The following is a 22039-nucleotide window of genomic DNA, read 5'->3' on the forward strand; positions in this document are numbered from 1 at the left end:
TAAACGTGCCACCACAGATCACAGGTGTCCCACACACACACACACACACACATGCGAACAGTGAGGAATGATAGACAGGCGCTGGAGAGCAGTGATGGAGTGAGATGTCTGAGAAAAGACAGGACTCTCGCACTGATAGAAAGACAACAGGAAGGTAATGAGCGTACGCTGAAAAATGAGAGAAACAAAGAGAGTGACACAGAAGAGAGACCACAATCAGACTTTTAATCTCAAAGTCTAAAAGACACATTTGACCTGTGAGCACTAAGTAAGTGGGGGGAGGGGTGATGTCACTGGGCTCATGAATATTAAGTAGTTCATGCTGATGTTGTTAGATCATCAATATTCATGAGGCAAGCCGTTACCTCAGGTTCATATAAAACATGTCCTGTTCTTCTAGATATATCTAACTGATTTGACAACGAAAAACAATATCATGCAATTCTAATGATGGTCAATTTCACTTTAATGCTTAATGAAAGATTAATGCTAAATTAGCAATTTAGCCAGGACATGGATGTCTTCCAGCATTCCAGCAAAGTATGGAACAGAACCCAGTGTTCTAGACATACGGTTTTCTTGCCAATGTGTCTTAAAAATCCAGTGCTTATGTTGAGAGATGCTGAAAAAAACCCAGGTAAAGATGTGCATGTAGAGAAATTATTCAAAAAGAGACAGGGCCCTATTTACACGATCTGAAACGCAAGTGTCAAAGCGCGAAGCGCAAGTAACTTTGTGGGCGGGTCTCGGCGCTGTTGCTATTTTCCCGGCGGGATAAATGGCTCTTGCGCCCGGCGCAAATCTAAAGTGGGTTGGTCTGAAGTAGCTTCATTATTCATAGGTGTGGTTTGGGCGTAACGTGAAATAAACCAATCAGAGCGTCATCCAACATTCCCTTTAAAAGCAGGTGCGCAAGTTCCATTATGGATTGCTATTATTATGCCATATTTACCAGGCGCACGCCAGGAGCGGTTCACAGCCGAGGAGGCTGATGTTCTTGTAAGAGCAGTGAAAGACAGAGAAGTTGTGTTGTGAAACCCACCCAAAATACACCACAATGATTTCCGTCATCTCATGTGTTATTTTTTTTAGTGTAACAATTTATGATTTGCAAAAATAACTGTTGCATCTGTGTAGATTACATGAGCAAAGTGTATGCGCGTTGTGCACGCTATACATTATGGTCAAGCATGCGCCCTTAAAATAGCATAATGAACAACGCGCAACGCGCCACTGACTTTAGACTAGGTTTTTTCTGGTCAGTGGCGCAATTGTTTAATGGAACAGCAAAATAGCACCAGGGATTGTTTGCGCTGGAACACGCCTCCTTTTTTGCGCTGAACCGCCCAGGGAGCGCAAGTTCATTCACTAGTTTAGCGACGTGCTTCTGTGGAGGGAAAAGCGCGCTTTGCGCGGGTGCAAAATAGGAATGACACATGCGTCGGTGTACAAAGTCAATTGCGCTGGGTGCAAGATAGGGCCCACAGAATGCTCATACATTTCCTTTGTGAACTGAATTGCAATGATAAGCTGACTTCAATAAAACATGATGCATTGCCATCTAAAGCCACTTTTTTGTCCTTTAATATTGGAAAATATTTTTAAATGTTATTTATAATTTAAAAGAACTGTTTAGATATAAATATTGTGTGAAAAGTCATTGAAAATAATTAATTTTGGAGAGTATACAGTAGAGCTCATAATTTCATGTCAGAACTTAAATGCCAACCAATTAACAGCAAAACTCAAAATGTATAAAATCTTTTAAACAATTAAATTTTCTAATATAGTATTGGTTAGCTGTTTCTCCACATTAATCTATAGGTTCTGTCACTTCACAAACTTGTCCATTTGATTGTCAAATCAAGCTTGACGATTTATTAGAGAAGTTGATTTATACATACTCATCCTCAAATGTAAAGTTTGCTTTGGTATAACAACGCAAAAATTGTGCACCTCATGGAGAAACAAAGTGAGAAACTGTGTGTATGTGTGTGTGTGCTAGGGTTGCACGATGTTTCGTTTAAGCATCGATATCGCGATGTACGAATTCACGATAGTCACATCGTAATTGATCCGTTATTCATTAACTGTATGGGGAAGCTGCTCCCCGGCCCTTGACGAATGTGATTCGTGGAGAGCACGTGAGAGAGAGTGCACGCGCAAGAGAGAGGGCGCGCGAGAGAGAGCGAGAGACACGCCGCACGCTCACCCTCTTCAAACAACACGAGCGATGTCTTGCTCTCTCTCCCTCCCGCATATTAATCAATTGACACAATGGTGTTGAAGTTTAAATAATTTAAAATGAGAATGTAAGTGTGCTAACCCCTTTTTTTTTTTACGAAAAAATTTGATTAGATGTCATATCGCAATATATATCGCAGAAAAATTTAATATCGCAATGTCAATTTTTCCCAATATCGTGCAGCCCTAGTGTGTGCACCTATATTCCCTGCATTATCGGGACCAAATGTCCCCACAGGTTTATTAATAACCGTATATATGTTGACCTCGTGGGGACATTTTTGGTGCCAATGAGGAAACAAACTTCTAAATCATATAGTTTTGAAAATATAAAATAGCAAAAAGTTTTCTTTGAGGCATAAGTTTAGGTGTTGCTTGGTTTAGGGTTAGGGTAAGGGGATAGAAAATATAGTTTTAACAGTATAAAAAACATTACGTCTATGGAACATCCCCACTTAAAAAGGAAACCAGTTACCTTCAGAAAGTGTTTGTAGCAGCAATAAGGAGAGAAGCAACTTGACTACAGTCATCTTGCCTCCAGAGCCTTCACACCACGACATCTCCAACCTGCAACACACAAACACACACACAATCAACCACTGTGTTAAGATTGGCATCGTGAAACACGACCACAATTGCTTGGTACTTCCAGCATTGCAGATATTACACACTGCACATTTGTGTACTGGCATCATCTGGTCAAGTCTTTGTGATTGAAACTCATCATCAAAAATTCTATGACATTAGCACAGCTGCTAATCCACTTCTGCGAGTTGATAGCCAGCTCTATAAATAAATCATGTACGGTTCATGTTGTAAGTTGTGATGTCTCCGAGTGAGCCTCATCACAAGTTTAATGCTCCTGATGTCAACATGTGATATGCAAATACAATCATTGCTGAGTTCCTGATAAACTGTAACACACTGCATGAATCTCAGTGAGAAAAATCTCAAAGGTTTTACATCGGTGGCTCCAGAAATGGCTTTAAGTGCAAGTCAAATACTATGTGTCCAAATAAAAATCCAAATGCTTTCTGTGATGATGAAATGAAAACCCAGTGGTTGTTCAGTTTCCATCAGATTCAGGGGGTGAGACAGTTATCTCATGTTCTTGATCTCAGACCAGTTTTCATTATGCTAATATGAACTCCACATTTCAGCAACAAACGCATGTTAAGAATATTCTTTGCATCAATGAACTTAGATAAAATGTTATACATCATACATAATACACATATAAAATGAAATTATATTATTATAATATATATATATATATATATATATATATATATATATATATATATATATATATATACATATATATATATATATATATATATATATATATATATATATATATATATATATATATATATATATATATACACTGTAAAAAATAAGTGTAATTTTAACTGTAAAATTTTGTAAAAACGCTACGGAAAAAAACTGATAATAGGTTAACAGTAAGTTCCCGTACTATATACAGGGAAAAAACTGTAAAATATCTAACAAAGCATTTAATGTAACTTTACAGTAAAATTCTGTTAATTATACAGCTTTTAGAAGTAAAAAAAGAACAAATCAATGTATAATTTACAGTCTAAAACTGTAAACTGATATTCCCAGAATTCCCTGCGTGACACTCCACGTTTGAAAGTATTTTGTTTAAATAATCATGTTTTTAAATAGTTCTTGTTATCAGTTATGTACATTTGAGCTTTATGTTACATCTTCTTTTGCTTAATGAAAGTTTTTTGCATTATTTAAGTATCACGTGTGTTACCATGATGGTGTTTTGTGTTTCCATAAATGTGCACCTTCTATATGTTAATATATACTTCTGCTTGTGGTGAAGCTACTTGTGATGAGCTTTGATACTTTATGTGGCTTTCTCTTATACAGTACCATCTTTATTATTATGGTGGTTGTCAGTATTTTCAAGGTACAAAACAGATTTAATTTTGTGTGTTGTTGAATTTACTGGTTTATATTCACATTTTCTTGTTTGTAAATTACAGCTTTATATTGTAAAATTAACAGTTTTTGACGTAAATGTGTTTACAGTTTTCTGTATTTTTACAAAATTATTCTGGCAACCACAGCTGCCAAAAAGTTTTTGTAAAAACAACAAGAAATTTTTTACAGTGTATATATATATATATATATATATATATATATATATATATATATATATATATATATATATATATATACGTATATATATATATATATATATATATATATATATATATATATATATACATATATATACATACATATATATATATATATATATATATATATATATATATATACACACATATATATATATATATATATATATATATATATATATATATATATATATATATATATATATATATATATACACACATATATATATATATATATATATATATATATATATATATATATATATATATATATATATATATATATATATATATATATATATATATATATATATATATATATAAATATAAGCTCACTATAGCTAGTGGGCTAAAATTTAATTTCGTACCCGGGTGAACACCCTTAAGACTAACTCTTTTGCCAGCAGTAGAGCGTGAGAAAAATAACTTAATTTGAAGACAAAAGGCATCATTTGCCAGCTTGTAGTGTTTCACACCCAGTTGAACATGAGAGCTGCTTCAAAATGATTTTATGCCTTTTGTTCTTTTAGCCTTGATATACAAGCAGAAGCTGTATGACATGTTTAAGTATTTGTTCTGCATTTGCAATCTGTCAGCATAATCCCAACATGATTTTTGGGCCAAACTGTGCATACCTACATTAAAATCCACACATCGAAACACCATATGCTGCATTTCCTCGGAGAAGAAGACTTTATCACAAATATTTTGCATGCTAAAAGCACTTTCCGACTTACGTGAAGTCACCCAATAGATGATATTGCTTGAGGAGAGGGGTGTTATATTGACAGTATTAATGATTAATAGGCATATAATTTATGCATTAAAATGAAGAATAGTTTTACACTTGCTCAAGTGAGAAGGAGGGTTTATTCAACAAGGAATCCCCATAGAGTGAAGTACTCACACACACTCGAGTTAATGGAGAGACGTGTGCTGCTGATCAGCTAGCATCTCACTCGCTCGCTCGCCCTCCCTTCCACCTCCGAGTAAAAATAAATAAATGAAATAAACAAGTGTCTGAGTGAGAAGAGTGAAAATTATATTTACAAGGGAGCTGCTGTGATGAGCGACTTAATTACAGCAACTGTAAGGTCGAAATTAATGATGTATAATCACGCCGCGTACAACCTCAGTTTAATTAGGCTAATTACCAAGCTGGGATTGGCTGAGCTTGTTTGTTTTGCTGGTATTTACTCTTAAAGCTGCGGCGTTAAAGGTGTCCGCGGGGATGGAGATAAGATACAATCTAATTCTCTTTCCATTCTAGAAAACGATCAAATGGAAGTTTACCCCAGCATCTTAGGATTACATTCTATAATGAGGAAAAACACAGCACTGGTTCTCCTGATGGAGTGATTTTTAGTTACTATAATAATCTAATTTTATATTTCTTAAAATAAAATATATGTAGGCTACATAAGCCAAGTTTCTCTTTGCAAACATTGCTTTATTTGATTTTCAGTTATTTTAATTGACCTTTTGTAAAGACCCCACCCCCTTAGTCATTGTTGCTACGTCCAACAAGATATGCTGCTCTCACGACACACATCATGTTCTCACTCAGTGAAAAATTGTGAAGCAAAGAGGAAACTGAAAACACGCCAACAGACAAGACAGAGGTGCTTAACTTTGGTGTGAAACAAAATCTCAGCTTCAAAATGTTGTCATTTGTCATTCAAACAATAAATACTATTTTGTGGCTCTTTAAAAGATCGCTGTAGCACTTCTACTCAAGCGACAAGTGAACCGATCGTCATTTCATACTTACTAAAGCACAAAATAAACATGAATGAACATCAAAAGGTATTTTATTTTAATCACAGAAAGATGTTAATACACACCACTTTTCAAGTTTAAGGCTACGTTTACACTAGGTCATTTTCGTTTTAAAAAGCATAACTTTTGCTTTTGTTTACACTACTCTGACGTTTTCGCCCCTCAAAAACTGAGACTTTTAAAAATGCTGCAGACTCCATTTATTTAGAAAACTCAGGGGTTGTGTTTCAGTGTAAACGGACCAAAAGCTGCCCACATTCACTCTGTGTGATCGTTTCTGAAATGCAGTAAAACTGCCAGTGTAGAGGTGAAACATTTTCATTTTTAAAACGGCACAATAGTGTAAACAGGGCCTAAGTCCACCTACATTACTCTACTCTCTTGTCTGATTTGTCTGTTGGACAAATTAACAAATGTCATACATTTAAATCTGAATTGCAATTCTAAATCAACACTGTCTGTCTGTCTCTCTATCTATCTTCCAAAGTGTTTGTAAAACCTCAGTCTTTACATGAATGGTTTGAGTCCAAAATAAAAAAAAAATAAAAAAAAGTTTTTGTTCTCAGCTAAGCAAATTACAGTCAAACTGGAAAAAGCCCACGTCTGCTGTTCGTCCCTGTAGACTCGGTAGCAGGGCACACGCTCAACAAAAATACATGAACATTACAACTAAATGAAATGAGCAAGCTGCATATTATAATGTTTTGGTTAGCATTGCAATCCCTGGTGTAGAATTTGAGCAACAACCTTGGCAGTGAATTGCATTTCGAGAGAAACAGAAGAGACACAAAAATAGAGGAAGAGAACGAGAGAGCGAGGGAAGGAAAAATAGTCACATTTGTTTTCATTTGGTGTCTTGCAGTTTCCTGGGTTATATAATAAAAGAGTTCCCTGGCGTCTATAGCAGCACAAACCTTCTCTCGGTCCGTCATGTTAGCTGAACATTCTGCCACTAGAAAAGTGCTGTCACATGGGCCCAATGGGCACTTGCTTCAGCTGCAGGGAAATCCACACATTCAACATAGAATGCTAGGCTTATGCTACTTTTTGAATAGACATTCAGTTTTGCAACAATGTAAAGTAACTGATGAATGTTTAATGAATGCAATACATCTTAAACATACTGTAATATTCAGTAAAAACAGGCGAGGAGGATGCATATGGGAGCACTGAGACAAAGATATGTTTGTAACGAAATACTATAGCTGATCTGAACGCTTAATATAAAAACATACTAAATTACTATATTCCTCTTTGTAATTTTTATCATTTTTTAAAGGCATCATGTAATCATCTTACAAATACTTTGCATTTGTATGCAAATGTGTGTAAAGACTGGTAGTTCAATCAAATAATGAGCTAAAACACCTGAGAAGAGATGATGCTGACCCTCAGAGGACCTCAGATGATGCTAACCCTGAATCAACAACAGAACTAACAAATATTGCTACAAGTATGACTGCATCATATAATAATTGCTGTTAATAGTGTTCATCGTCTGGCTCACTACGTCTTCTATTAATATTTTCTGAAAAATCCTGTCATACACGCAACTGACAGTCACCACTTATAAGCTATTACTAAATATTGTAGAAACGTAATTTTCTGTAAAGTTGCTTTGTAACGATTTGTATTGTAAAAAGCGCTATACAAATATACAAACTTGAATTGAATTGAATTGAATTAAAAAAAATATTTTCAACAAAATTAATCATTTGTCACACAAGGAGACCAAGGAGACCAAAAAAACTCTCTCTAATCTCTTACAAACATACCATCTATCCCACAAACCCTGAACTTTATGAATAAAAAAAAAAAGTGATGTATTCGAGCAGACACTAAGAAGACCCTAATCACACTGTTCCAATATAAGACAAAAAGATTAGAGAAACCTTACAAAACCAACAACCTCTAGGCCAAAAATAGTACACTGATTCTCTTCTTTTTTGGTGTAAAAGCACTCATGTCTGGCGAAGGAAATTGAAAAAAGGAATGCAATTCATTTTCAAGATGCTTTCAAGCAGTAAATTGGTTGATTACAGTTTGAGAGCCATGTTTTTAAAGTATCAAGCAAAAATTGAAAAGAACTACCAATCAATAAAAAGGTTACTTGCCCACAGGGATGGCGCGTATGATCCAGCTCAGCAAAAATGTTTGTATTAGTATTCAAACTTAATTTTACTAATGAGAAACCCACTGGGCCCTGGGGTCTATAGTTCACAGACTGTGGCACTCTTGACGGAGCAACTCCCTCATCTTAAACTAAACTGCTCTAACACAGAGAAGAGTCAGACACTTTGATACTTATTTTATATATTATATACAACGCCCACTGCTTTTCTTCATTTACTCACTACACACCCTTATAAACACTAAAGGAGCGCAGCTTGTGTGATTTCTTTGATGTTAAAACACTTTCTCCTATCTAAGCTTAATATGCAGAGACAACTATATGATTCGGCAATCTAGTTGTCACTCTGCCAAGTAGTTGTGATGCTGTGCACATTGTGCTGCAGGTACTGTGACATGAAACACAACTTACACTTCAGTAAACAAACAGAGCAAATGAGCCCAAATGTGCTGATGGAATTATGGGAGTTTGCCGCATCAGCCCTGTAATGTCATGTGAGTGTCATCGGTGTGCCTTTGACGCTGATCTCTATGGACTCAAAATGGGTTGCATGCCACTGGAGTTATGCATGCCAGGGGAGGTTCACTAAGAATTAATTGTTCCTTCTGAAAGTGTAATTTATTTGCATGTGCTTGCAGTTGTTTTAGTGGCCAGTTCCAAATGAATTATGCAAATCAGATAATGGGGCAAACACTGCCACAAATCTGGGGCTGTTTGTGCAGTCTGAACATAATTTGCACGGGTCAATTGACTTTTTTCCCCCACAGTGTCAGTATTTTGTTGTTACCTGTCTCAAGCCACACACACAATCAATCCGGCTATAATTACTGCTGGCATGATTGCAAAAAAATACACTCAAACATCCTTTTTAATGCCTACTTTACAATAGAACCAAGTGTTTGGGAAGAAAGCACATTCTATAATGAGCATCAATTAGAGGCATTTATGATAATAAATTATGTATGGTGTAGCTGTTAAGTAAATTCACCAGTGCATTTTAGAATATCGCTTACAGTGGAAATCTCAATACTTGACTTTGCATGGTTTTAAAAGGCTTAAGTGTTACATTCAACACTGCTCAAAAGTTTGGGGTAGTGACATTTTTTTTTGGTTTTAAAAAGAAGTCTCAATTTAATAAAAAAAAAAGCATTAATAATGCAAAATATTTTTCTCAATAGTTTTCTCATTTATATATATATATATATATATATATATATATATATATATATATATATATATCAAAATGCAATTTATTCCTGTAAATTCCTGTGTTTTTATTCCTAAATGAACCTCAAAAAGAATGATTTTTAGACATAATTCATAGCTTGAATAATAAACAGGATTGTTCTGAAATATCAATGTAAGTGCTTTAACAACAACACAAGCTTACATTTTACCTTTTAAAAATGCCAGAACTCCAAAAGCAGCCACTAACATATTTATTAACTTGCTTCAGCATTGCACTATAACACAAACAATGCCGACTTGAGAGTGACATTCATTACAAATTCCCGTCGTGCCCCGCAACACCCATAACAATTTAAAAAGTGAGTGCATGAATTATCATGACCTGTATCTATGCAGGACATTTGACTTTCCACAACACCATTTGGATTATTGGCACATAATTAGGAGTTTAATCGCTCATCATTCACAGTTAAAAGTACAATAAAAACCTTGATAACCCAACAAAGCCATCTGCTGACTGTAATACAACCACTACATCAATTAACACTGTAAACACTGGGTACAAATTCTGATGGAAATGCTTGGTGGCTATTTGTGGTAAATGTTCTTTTAAAGCAGGAAGAGTGGGTGAGATCAATCATATCCTGCGTATCTGTTCTTTACAATGGATTCCAGTGTGATTGTGTGTGACAGGATTTAACCTCACAGAGTACACCACTTCAGTTTGTTCTCCTCTGCCCCATCACTAAGATCATTGTGAGCTTTTCAGAGTCGCTGGTTCCACGTAAGTGACCAACCTCTCATGATCTTATTATCCTGCTGTCTGCACAGGCTAATTATTTTGTGCGTCCTTTTCCCACGATATAATGGGATATTTCTTCTCTTTCACTTCTAATAATCAGTAGCAGAGGGTTGAATTCAGCAGCTGCAGCCGCAGGCAGAGCGCTGTAGGTAATTCAGTACAGTTTGACTGCAAATGTGATATTGCTTTTATACAACAGTTCTATAAACAAGAAGTTAATATAGAGTAACTTACATTTTAGAAACAATATGCTGTCCACTTAGGTGAAAATCAGTCTCTTTTAAACATATTGGCTATGTTAAAATGCACTTTTGTAATGCCATTAAGCCAGAACTGTGATTAAGTTAGAGGTCATACAAAATGCTGTTATTATGTTAATGTGATTGTGCTCATAATTAAAATAGCAGTAAAATTATGTGGAGTACTGCGGGTTTAACCATACAATATGGTCATGTAGGCTCACACTTCTTTAACTTTCAGTTTGCATGTGCTAGTGTGCAGACGGATGACATCAGACTCATTTGAAAATATGTCTTAAATAACTTCTGAATTTCTGAAGGATCATTTGACACTGAAGACTGGAGTACTGATGCTGAAAATTTAGCTTTGCATCACAGAAAAAAATTACATTTGAGAACACCTTAAAAATAGAAAAGTCATTTTAAATTGTAATAATATTTCAAAATATTACTGTATTTTGGTTAAATAAATGCAGCCTTGGTAAGAGAGAAGAGACTAAAAGAAGAGACTTCTTCTTCCAACCCCAAACTTTCAAATGGCATTACATATCAAATTTATGACAAAAATAAGAGAGGCTGTTGAAACCAGCAAGAATTTTACACTTTAAACAGGCAAACAAACACTGTAACAGCAAAAAGACCTGTTGCGTTTGCAACTAAACATTTTCTATTGCATGTTATGGTACCAAATGTTATTAAAACCATCACATTTTTTAGTGAATAATCATAATGAGATCAAGTAACATGCAAATGAGATTGAAAATTTGACATTATTGGAAATTATATGACAAACTTTATAAGGCAAACCTCTTGAATTTTGTAGAAGCAAGCAACCCTTCCATCGTATTTAGGAAACGGAAAAAGTTTACGGACATCGTGTGGCGGTCAGAAACACTTTTGTTCCAGCATGCTTTTAAACCTAATCATTTGCGCAAGACCTCCCTCATCTGCAGCACACACACACCTGGAAGAAATGCCATTAAAGTATACACATGCGATTAAACTCCACATATTTGACTGTGATTATGGTTTCTGCAATTATGAGCATAATCACATTAACATAATCACAGTATTCAGTGTACATGAGCTCCAACTTAATCTCATTATATATAAACGCAGTCAGTAAGTGTGTGAATGCATGTGTGCTACATGAAGGTGTTGGATTAAACAGGCAAACTGCCAGCTTGCAATAGAAGCAGCAGGAGACACACACCTTTCTCAGCTGCAGCCTTGAAACAAAGTCTGAGACACGGCTGCGTGTGTGTGTTAGCGTTTTTCACATTTATGAGGGTGAATAATGTGTTTGTGTGTGTGTGTGTCTGTGAGTGTTTGGTGACCTGTAGAGACGGTAATTACTGCGACAGTACGGGGCCCCAGCGAGACGGCGTGCTGCAGTTCATCCTGTCACTATCGCTCAAGCACGTCTTCTCCTCTAGCCACAACCACGTGAGGTCTCTCCTCCGCCATCTACGCACTCTCCATTTTTTTCTTGTTGTTCTTACATGTTTTGATTTTTTTATTATTTTTTTTATTTCTTTCTCTAACTGCAGAACTAAATGAATTAGTCTCCTGTAGAGCGAGAGAGTGGAGCTAGCAGGCTGAAATCCAACGCTGATACGCTAAGTGTGAATGGCAGCACTTCACAGCAATCCACCTTCGAAAAATACCAGGAAAATCTGACAGGAACTTCACGGCCACTTTTAAATTTGAAGTTCAACGTTTTTTAACAAGTTTGACTCATCAACATTCCTTTTGTTTGTTTGTTTATGTCAAATGTATTTCAGTAACTTTCACAGACATCCTGAGATATTTAACGAGAAAAGGAACTTCTAGTGTGTTACTTGACTTGACTTGAAAAGTGGTTGGAGGTAAGGGCTTGGATGTCATTTTTTTGGATTTTGATTAAAATTACCAAGTCCATTTTTTTTTCATGTTGATTTTAAATCTTTCAGATGTGATTGCCCACCAGCCTTTTGTAAAACATTTTTTCTGCTCTTTTTACAAACTAAGGGACACTGCCATTTTATTTTTGTGCCAAACAACACCATTAAACAGATTTTTTTCAGAGAGCTTGCATTCAAAGTACAAAAGGTTTTTTAACCACATCTGCTAAGATTAGCGGAATTTACAATCGAACATTACACACTACCATTCTTTTATTAAAAAGTTAATATTTTTAGCGATTCTTGTTACAAAAGATTTCTATTTCAAATAAAAGCTGTTCTCTTGCATGTTTTACTCATTAAAGATCCTAAATAAAGTCCACAAAAACACTAAGCAACACAACTGTTTTCAAAAATGACAAAAAATAAGAAATGTTACTAGAGCGGCAAATCAGTATATTAGAATTATTTCTAAAGGATCATGTGACACTGAAGACTGGAGTAATGATGTTGAAAATTCAGATCTGCATCACAGGAATAAATTACATTTTACAATATAGTCAAATGAAAAATTATTTTACATTTTATATAATATTTCACAATGTCATTGGTTTTACTGTATTTATGGCCAAATACATGCAGCCTTACAAACGCTGCAATAAAAAATGTCTCATTATAACTGTTTTTCTGTAAAAACAACTCTTGGATGATTTGCATGGTAATATACATGACAAAGTTAATGTATTTGGTCTTAGTAGAATAGAGCTGCTAATCGAGATTTGTTTCTGCCAATACATCCACAACATGCTGCTGTGAGCATGTAAGAAATATTGCGGCTGCACATATAACATGAATAACCCCAATAGCATACATGGTCACCCTGTAGCAGATCTTTAAAGGTGGAGCTGGGGAAGGTGGAGGGTTTCTGAAATGCGCTGCTACTGCTACAGCAAACACTTCCAAATATTTGAATGTTAAGCAGCAAGCTCATTGGCTACCGATACAGGAGAGAACCAATCGGCAGTGCCATGTGATGATGTCATTATCTCATATTGAGTTAGATCTATTAGACTGCGCCATCTAGTGTTTCATGCTAGAACTTTGTACATAATGGTTTCATGTGTAAAAAAAAAACTGACTGGTGAATGATACGAGAAATTCTTCCGCAGCAGATCAAACACTCACAGAAGAGAGAGAAAACTGAAACTTGTGGGGTCAACCATTTTATGAGTATTAAATGGTTTGTGCAAGCTAATATGTTCAACATGTTTCACTGCTATGTGCCGACTTTAACTTTATGTGCAGCAAAACTTAGAGGCAGGCAAGACAAGCTCACTGCGCCGACAAAATACTTAAATCAATAACTTGTCAGAGAGAAGAGCTGGAGAAGGACTGATATTCTTTCTCTCGCTCTCTCTATCTCGCCTCTATCTTCTCCTTTCTGCCTCATCCCTCTCTCCAGAGAGTTTGTTATAGGTTTCCTCTATTATTGCATTGCTAAACAAACTGTCAGAATTCTTAGAAAGAAACAGAGAGTCAGAGAAATAGAGAAAGAGAGGGCAGGTGTTGTTTTGTGGAGAGGTCCACCTCTTCAATAAACACATCAGACGGAGAAACATGCAGCTATCTGACAGTACACAGGTAAAACAAAGCAAGGGTGTAGAATAAAACTAGGGCTGCATGATTAATCGCATGTGATTGTGAATGAATCGCTTGTCATGTGTGCTGACAAGCTACGCAATACCGCGTCATAATCGCAGATGAATCACATGCGGTTATGAACGCGATATTGTGTAGCTTGTCAGCGAACTACGACTCTGTATATTAAGTGCCACTCCATTTGAAAGCAGGTGATGGACATTAACTGCTAATCACAGAACCAGCTTTACTGATGAGACACGCATGACAATCACATGCGATTAAATGTGCAGCCCTAAATAAAACTCATCTTTACTTTCAGCAACCCATGCTCTTTTCATTAAAATCTAAATATGTAAGTGAAGTATATAGTTTCTGATTTCAAATTCAAATAAATTGCAAAGCAAAATGACTGTTTTCAAACAGGTTTACAGGTTTGATTCTTATACTTCTTACTGTATCCAAAACAACCCAGCCTCATTGGAAATCTGAATTAATTTCTGCAAGAAAAAAAAAGTGTACCTATACAGTAGCCTACACCGCAGTGTCCAGGAGATACACAAGAGGCAGTTCTTATTCACACAAATAATATGTAGGCAGTGTCACATATTTCCAATGAGACTGGGTTGGTCAAACAGCAGAAATAAATCAATAATTTAAAAAAAACAGTGTTGCATATTGGTTACTGGACAACAAAAATGTAATATATATAAACTAACTACAAAGTACTTAAACATAATTTTGTATTGCCTTTGATTAAAAAAAAAACATTAAGGAGACAACTAAATAAAATATATATGTTTTGCATAATAAGATGAAATATTTTATGGAACATTAAGATGATTTTCATGACTTTATTTTCATGACATTTCCCTGTAAGCATGTTTTATTTTTCATTTTGTGCTCTCATTATTCTCATTGGTGATTATCATTAAATTCTTGTTACTGTATTTCCTTTTTCTTCATTAGAGAAATATAAACAGTGACACATATGATTAAAAAGGCTTAAAAATGGATTTTGCTGTTATTTAACACACACACACAGACAAACGTTCCCAAGGCTGCATTCTGTACATAAATACCAACAACAAGGATTTGTCACGCTGTAAAGCTAACACTGAATGGGGTATTATGACCGGCCTCCGTCAGATTATTTATGAGTGGGACTGTAATTGAACACTGCAAATCCTACAGCTTTGAGTTATGGATGAACAGGAGAGGGCGTTTGCAAGTGTTCTCCATATGCTCCTATCTCTCTCACTTTACAAACTTTACAGATTCACACCAGCTTATTTACACAGTCAAACTAAATAAGCAGGGAATTCCAGAGTTACGGATGTGACATCTGTAGCCAAAATGGGAAATGTAACATCTCACAGAAAAGATTAATTACCATTATACAATACTGAAGATAAATTAGGTGATGCATGTTTTTGTGTGGATTGTCGTCTCAGTTGCTGAGCTGAACGACCTGAGGCTTTGGAGGCTCCCTGACAGACTATGATGCTTTATGGAAGGGCACTGGCCTGGCCCATATCCAGCCCTGATTTATTCATATCTTCCTTAAACCAAGTTGAAAATATTCATAGTTTTGATCAATTAGAATAACTTGTGCAATGAATGTGAAAAAAATAAAATAAAATAAAAATATAAAACCTTTTTGGAAGTCAACACACTTCACAGGAACCCTACCAACCCCCAAATATTTGAACGATAGTGTGCATTGCTATAGGAAACAATTAAAATCCTATGAAACTACCAAACTTACTGAGACATCATGAGATATCCATTAAGCACGCACAACTGATCGAATTAACTCAAATCGCTTTATGGCCTTGAGGTTGCAATTTAAAATCTAGTTTGCATTCAACAATTCTGTCAAAGTGAAGGAGTGACGCTCATTTCATTTCGCTGTAATGAACTACACAAACTCTAAAGCACTTCTGGGACTCACGTTAAGCAGGAGCAGTATGAGATGTTAAATGTTTATCAGTTCAAACTGCATTCACAGTGTGTCAGACATTTGCATGAAATTGCGTCTGCTGAATACATTTATATATATAGTCTTTAGTCTATATGTTTTAGTGAAATGAATATATTCCTGAATATCACTATGCTCAACGAGACTTAAAGGTCTGTTTTCATGGCTGGGACCCATCAGGTTTCATTCATCCAAAAATTAAATTGTTGTCATCATATACTCATAACATTCTTTTATCCATGAAACACAATGGGGAAACTATTAAAGAACGACTAGTGAATGAAGACTGGATGGTTCCAAAAACACAAAAGAAACCTAGAAATATCCTTAAACTAGTCCTTGTGTACAAACAGACCACAAGTTGTTGTTCACTGGTCTTCTGTCCAATGAGCTTATGGATCAATGAACACTGAATCAAACTTAAAGTGAGATAAACTCAAGAACGATTAGTATGATCTGAATGAATCATTCAGATGGGTTTTTTCTTTTAAACACACAACATGCATTTTGGAGCTTTACAGCTCCTGTCCTTATTCACAGTTGTATTGAAAATGTGCCCAAAATATCATTCATAAATTTCCCTTGTTTTGTGTTGCACAGAACAGGTTTGAAACAGTGCAATTAATAATGACAGGTTTTTTTATTGCTAGCTGAACTAAACCTTTTAGCTTTCAGCTCTAACCCGCTCTGAAGTCTGTTACCGTCATAAAGCACACATGCAGCCATTCGTTTACCCTCTTTGACCGAATAAACAGCTTGTTCTTAAGAGCATCATGTCACATTCACATCTGTGCTCAATTAAAATCTCAATCACTCGTAATGGTGAGAGGCGTTCAGCTCCAAAAACAGAATACGGAGATCAGTGAGGTCAAAAATATCAAGAAGGAAGCAGTCTAAGACTATAGTGTATTACTGCTATATGACTCTGCAGTATATATCACGGACATTTATCAGCCCAAATACCAGTCTATCCCCACTGTGCAGAAAGCATTTCACAACTATCCCATTCTGAATAAAGACTATATGCATTTGGATCGATGGGAGGGTCCTGTCCAAAATCCACTCTCCTCTCCTTCTGCACCCCTCATCTCTTTAATTCTGTCCCTCTGACCTCTCTGCGTTCTGCCTGACTGACCCTCCTGATTTAATGACCTCGCACAGACGGGACACTCAGATAGAATGGGTGAGAAAGAGCGAGGGAGAGCGAATGGGAGCCAAAAACTAAAACAAGCGGAGTGGGATTCATTGCTGCTTACAGATCAGAATTCTCCCATTTTATCTCTCAGATTCATCTTTTATTTTTATCATCTGTCCGTCCTCTCTCGGGCAGCTTTAGTGTCACTGTATCTGCAATTCATTCCTCTCTCCTTCTCTGATACAGCCATTTATTTCAGCCTGCCACTCAAAATACCTGTCCCATCCTCAGCCTTCATTTCAAATGATCATTCCTCTCTCTCTCTCTCTCTCTCTCTCTCTTCCTGTGCTCGTTTTCAGAGTGGATTTGAAAGGAGTGACAGGCATGCCGAGTGAGAAAGCGTGGCAGAGGAGCCAGCAGATTCTATATCAAACAGAAACACTTGTGCATGCACACAAACACACCTCCGCCGAGCATTCATCATTTTTTGTTATTTCAACAAAGCTAATGTAACCAAAGTCCTGATGATGTCACTCTGATGTATAAACTGACATTCAGTCCTCACACACTCATCATGTATTCAGAGCAGCCATAATAGCTTCATAACACTTCTTCAAGTGCATGTATACAGTTTGTGTGTAAATTCTAAGATAGATAGATAGATAGATAGATAGATAGATAGATAGATAGATAGATAGATAGATAGATAGATAGATAGATAGATAGATTTTTTTGCCCTAAAAAGCCCATAAAAAGGAATCTTATCCCTTGCATTTTGAGCTATGCTGTAAAAATTCAGCTCACAAGTTTGGGAACAGAGCTCGAGCCTTCAATTTTAAAGTTGTTTCAATGTTCCCAACCCGATCAACAGTTGAGAGACAACTCCAAAAACTGGAGAACTTTCTTTGTAATCAATAAGTTCAGTGAGTTCACCAGAACTTGGGGCCAAAGACCAAAAAACGAACAAGCTTAAATGTACAGAGGCAGAGTTTTCAATCAATCTTAGCTTTAGCTCCAAGCAACTTCTAACTCTGTATGTCAATTAAGGTAAAATATGACAACTATGCCCACTTTAGAGGATGAAGGACAAACAAATAAGCAAACTGGAGTGGATCCCTCGCACTTATGCATGCACAGGTGATCAAATCTGCTTTCCAGCTGGAAGTGCACTAGCATGCATGCATCAGCAATTACCTCCTGCCATCACATTATAAACTATTAATGTCACTAATGACATGCCAGCCATTCCTCTAACATCAGTGTCGCCATCAGTCATAATAACGCATTAAATGTGGTTATCAGCTGACACGCTGTTTTATTTGGTTCTTCAATAAGTTTCCGGGGGTGAAACCCCTCACGCGCTTCATGGCAACCCGCTGGTTCACGCTCATGAGCTCGCATGACACATGAATAAATAAAAGACACGCGCAGCAGGCGCGCACAGCGCTATCCGATACGCGCAACACTCAAGCAAAACTACAAACATTCAAAGGTTAAGAAAATAAACTACCCATCAAAAGCTAATAAGACATTGAAAATTTCAGACACACGACACAGAAACGGAACTGGCAACTAAAAGCATGTATTTAGATTAGTTGCATCACTGTTGCACAATTTTCTCGCATGTCTAGGTAATAATAAAATAAAATAGTAGTAAAAATAAAAGTAGAGGTTGCGTAGACTTGCCAGCAGTTTATCGTAGTAAGTTAGAGATCTTACCTGCTGCTGCCTCCTCTTGATGAGTCCGGCACGAGCGTTCTTTACAACCGACCGACAGCGACCTACCGAGCGACCGCTGATCAGATGCTGAGAGAGGACTGGTGCTCCGCGCTCAGCCTCTCTCTCTCTCTCTCTCTCTCTCTCCCTCCCTCATCATCATCATCATCATCGTGTTGCGGTTTCAAGTTTAAAACAAGTTGAATGCTGCATGACTGAGCAGCATTGTCGGGTGTCATATATTATCTGCAAATGAAGCTTGCTTTACTTTGCATCTCACTTCATTTAAACAGTATGCACATGAAACGATCATTCATCTTTTAGCACATTATAGATTTTTTTTTTCTTTTTAGATTAATTTGCAATAATATAAAACATTCCGATGGTGCTTTGTAATAAAAAAGAACACACACACGTTCATCATATATTTTGAAAATACTTACATGTATTTACATAAATATATTTATATTTAATATTAGGCCTATATTTGTATATATATATATTTAATATATAAACAACTTATTTTCTTAAATATATACATGCAATTGTTTTGTATATATACATAATAAATATACACAGCAGCCTACATATATTGTGTAAACAAAAACTTTATTTAACTTATTTTGCATGCGATTAATCGCCATTATTGGTTAGATTTTTGCAAAGTCTGTGGAAGCTACACCTTATTTTCTATCATTCATGTTAATATATTGACATTATAACCATTGATTAATTTGTTAATCTAGTTTTAAAGGTGACTGAAATGGTGTTTGTAAACTGTAAAAACGTAAATACTTTTTTAAATATTTTTGTAAATATTTTTGTAAATATTTTTGACTTGGAAGTTCTCGAATAATTCGCACCATGATTGTAATGCAAGCGGACACCCTTCTGTCTTATTATATATATATATATATATATATATATATATATATATATATATATATATATATATATATATATATATATATATATATATAGGGGCGGATCTACCGGGGTAGCCTTGCCATCCCAGTTGTTTTAAAGGTTATTGCCAACTAATTAAAGGTTATGGCCAATTTGAAAATTTACAAGCGCGAATCTTTCGTGATTCGTGATCCCACTCCGACTCCCGAACTGATTCAAATGATTTGCTATCCCCAAACTGACTCAAATGATTCGCGAACCCGCTTTGAACTCCCGAACTGACTCAAAATATTCGCGAACCCGCTACGAAGCTAAGAACTCCCGAACTTATTCAAATGATTAGCGATCCCGCTCCGATCTCCCAAACTGACTCAAATGATTCGCGAACCCGCTTGGAACTCTCGAATTGATTCAAATGATTTGCGATCCCCAAACTGACTCAAATGATTCGCGATCCCGCTCCGAACTCTCGAATTGATTCAAATGATCCGCGAAGCTGCTCCGAACTCCCAAACTGATTCAAATATTTTGCGATCCCCAAACTGACTCAACTGATTCGAGAACCCGCTCCGAACTCCCGAACTGACTCAAATGATTCGCGATCCCGCTCCGAACTCCCGAACTGACTCAAATGATTCGCGATCCCGCTCCGAACTCCCGAACTGACTCAAATGATTCGCGATCATTGCTCTAAAAAAAAAAAAAACTTCCTCCATTCTCCCATCCGCGTTCGCGACCACTCGCACCTCATGTTTGCGGATGAATGTTCATAATTGATTGATGAATCCAATCCAGCGAAGAGAAAAGAAAACTAAAAGTAAAAAAAACAGTCCTGTAGACATTGTTGGTTAAAGCGTTGTAATTTAACTCCGAAGGCTACAGACTGATATCTGAGAAGAGTGATCCATGAAAAGAAGAGTTATCAATAGCCTATATTTTACCGCACCGAACTGAAATCAGACCGCTTCAGACACATCTCTTCGATAACGACTAATAACTGTAGGCCTCAGAGTTTGAGTGTGTTTGCTTGACACTTACTTCCCTCTGCTGGACAAGCTTCGAAATTAGTGGAAAAAATATGGGAACACAGAAAAAGACTTGAATCAAGTAACTTATGTGATATAACTTTATAGACCTGTATTTCAACTGCAGAAACAAAAGACAGCATTAAAAAAGATTAATTGCATCCAAAATACATATGTATCTGTGTTTATTTTTTATGTTTATATAAACACAAATAAAACATTTACATGTGTGTGTGTGTGTGTGTGTGTATATATAGGCTATGAATATTATCATATATTACATATATACATACGTTTATAAACATCAATTTTTTTCTAAAATATATACATTGTTTGTATACATAATAAATAGGCTATACACAGTACACACTCATATATTATATAAACAAAACTTGTATTTTGGATGCGATTAATAATTTGACAACATTAATACACACACACACACACACACCTTATTTAAATTTTTATGCAACACTATTATGCAACTTTAAACTATTGTAGAAGGAACGACTCCACTTCCTCTCACTGTTTTTTAAGTACAATAATATAACATATGTACTATTATGAAATTGTTACACAGAAGAAAAGAAAAGAAAAGAAAAGAAAAGAAAAGAAAAGAAAAGAAAAGAAATGAAAAAGGACGTCTTCAACTCCTCGTTTATGTGTTGTGTTCAAAACACTAGAGGGCAGCAGCAGTCCATCATGAAAATAGATCTCTCTGCAGCTTCGCGATGAACCGGATAGTTTTGAAGAACTATGAATGTGCAGAATATATATGCAAAATATGTAATAGAAGGCACGATAATGCGGAAACGTCTGGTTGACTTTACATTTTCTGGCTTAAGTGGCGACTCACCAAATAAATAAATACGAAAACATTACATATTAATTTGAGTTGAAATTGTTTTAGAATTGAACCGTTATCCTATAGCTAACGCTCACAAAAGAAATAGCTACGGTGTATTTTAGTATTTTCGACACACCAATAAGACACTGCACCAGTAATAATGTTAATAGGCTACTGTATTAAAGTTTTCAGAAGGCCATACAGTCTCTAACTGAGACACACACACACACACGAAGGCACCAGTTGCGTTTGTAAGGACAAATCAATCACTCCCAGTCCTGGATGCTTTATAACTGGATGAGGTGGATATTACAACCCACTGCTGGAAACAAAACAATTTCACTGCAGCTT

General features: G+C 36.0%; 1 protein-coding gene across 2 annotated transcripts in view; it reads right to left on the bottom strand.

Annotated features, from left to right (window-relative positions):
• The window catches only part of cdh23 (cadherin-related 23), a 226438-nt gene extending 207435 nt beyond the window's left edge, over positions 1-19003 (bottom strand). For both annotated transcript variants that reach the window (XR_008156620.1, XM_052573041.1), the window contains exons 1-2: positions 18914-19003; positions 2720-2811 (exon numbers count right to left, since the gene is read on the bottom strand). Coding sequence is in view for 1 of the 2 variants with exons in the window: in XM_052573041.1 (XP_052429001.1) it covers positions 2720-2804 (85 nt within the window). In the remaining variant the exon portion in view is untranslated. The remainder of the gene's footprint in view (positions 1-2719; positions 2812-18913) is intronic.
• Between the last annotated feature and the right edge of the window lie 3036 nt (positions 19004-22039).

The sequence above is a fragment of the Carassius gibelio genome, chromosome B13 (assembly GCF_023724105.1).
Source record: "Carassius gibelio isolate Cgi1373 ecotype wild population from Czech Republic chromosome B13, carGib1.2-hapl.c, whole genome shotgun sequence".
NCBI classification, from domain to species: domain Eukaryota; kingdom Metazoa; phylum Chordata; class Actinopteri; order Cypriniformes; family Cyprinidae; genus Carassius; species Carassius gibelio.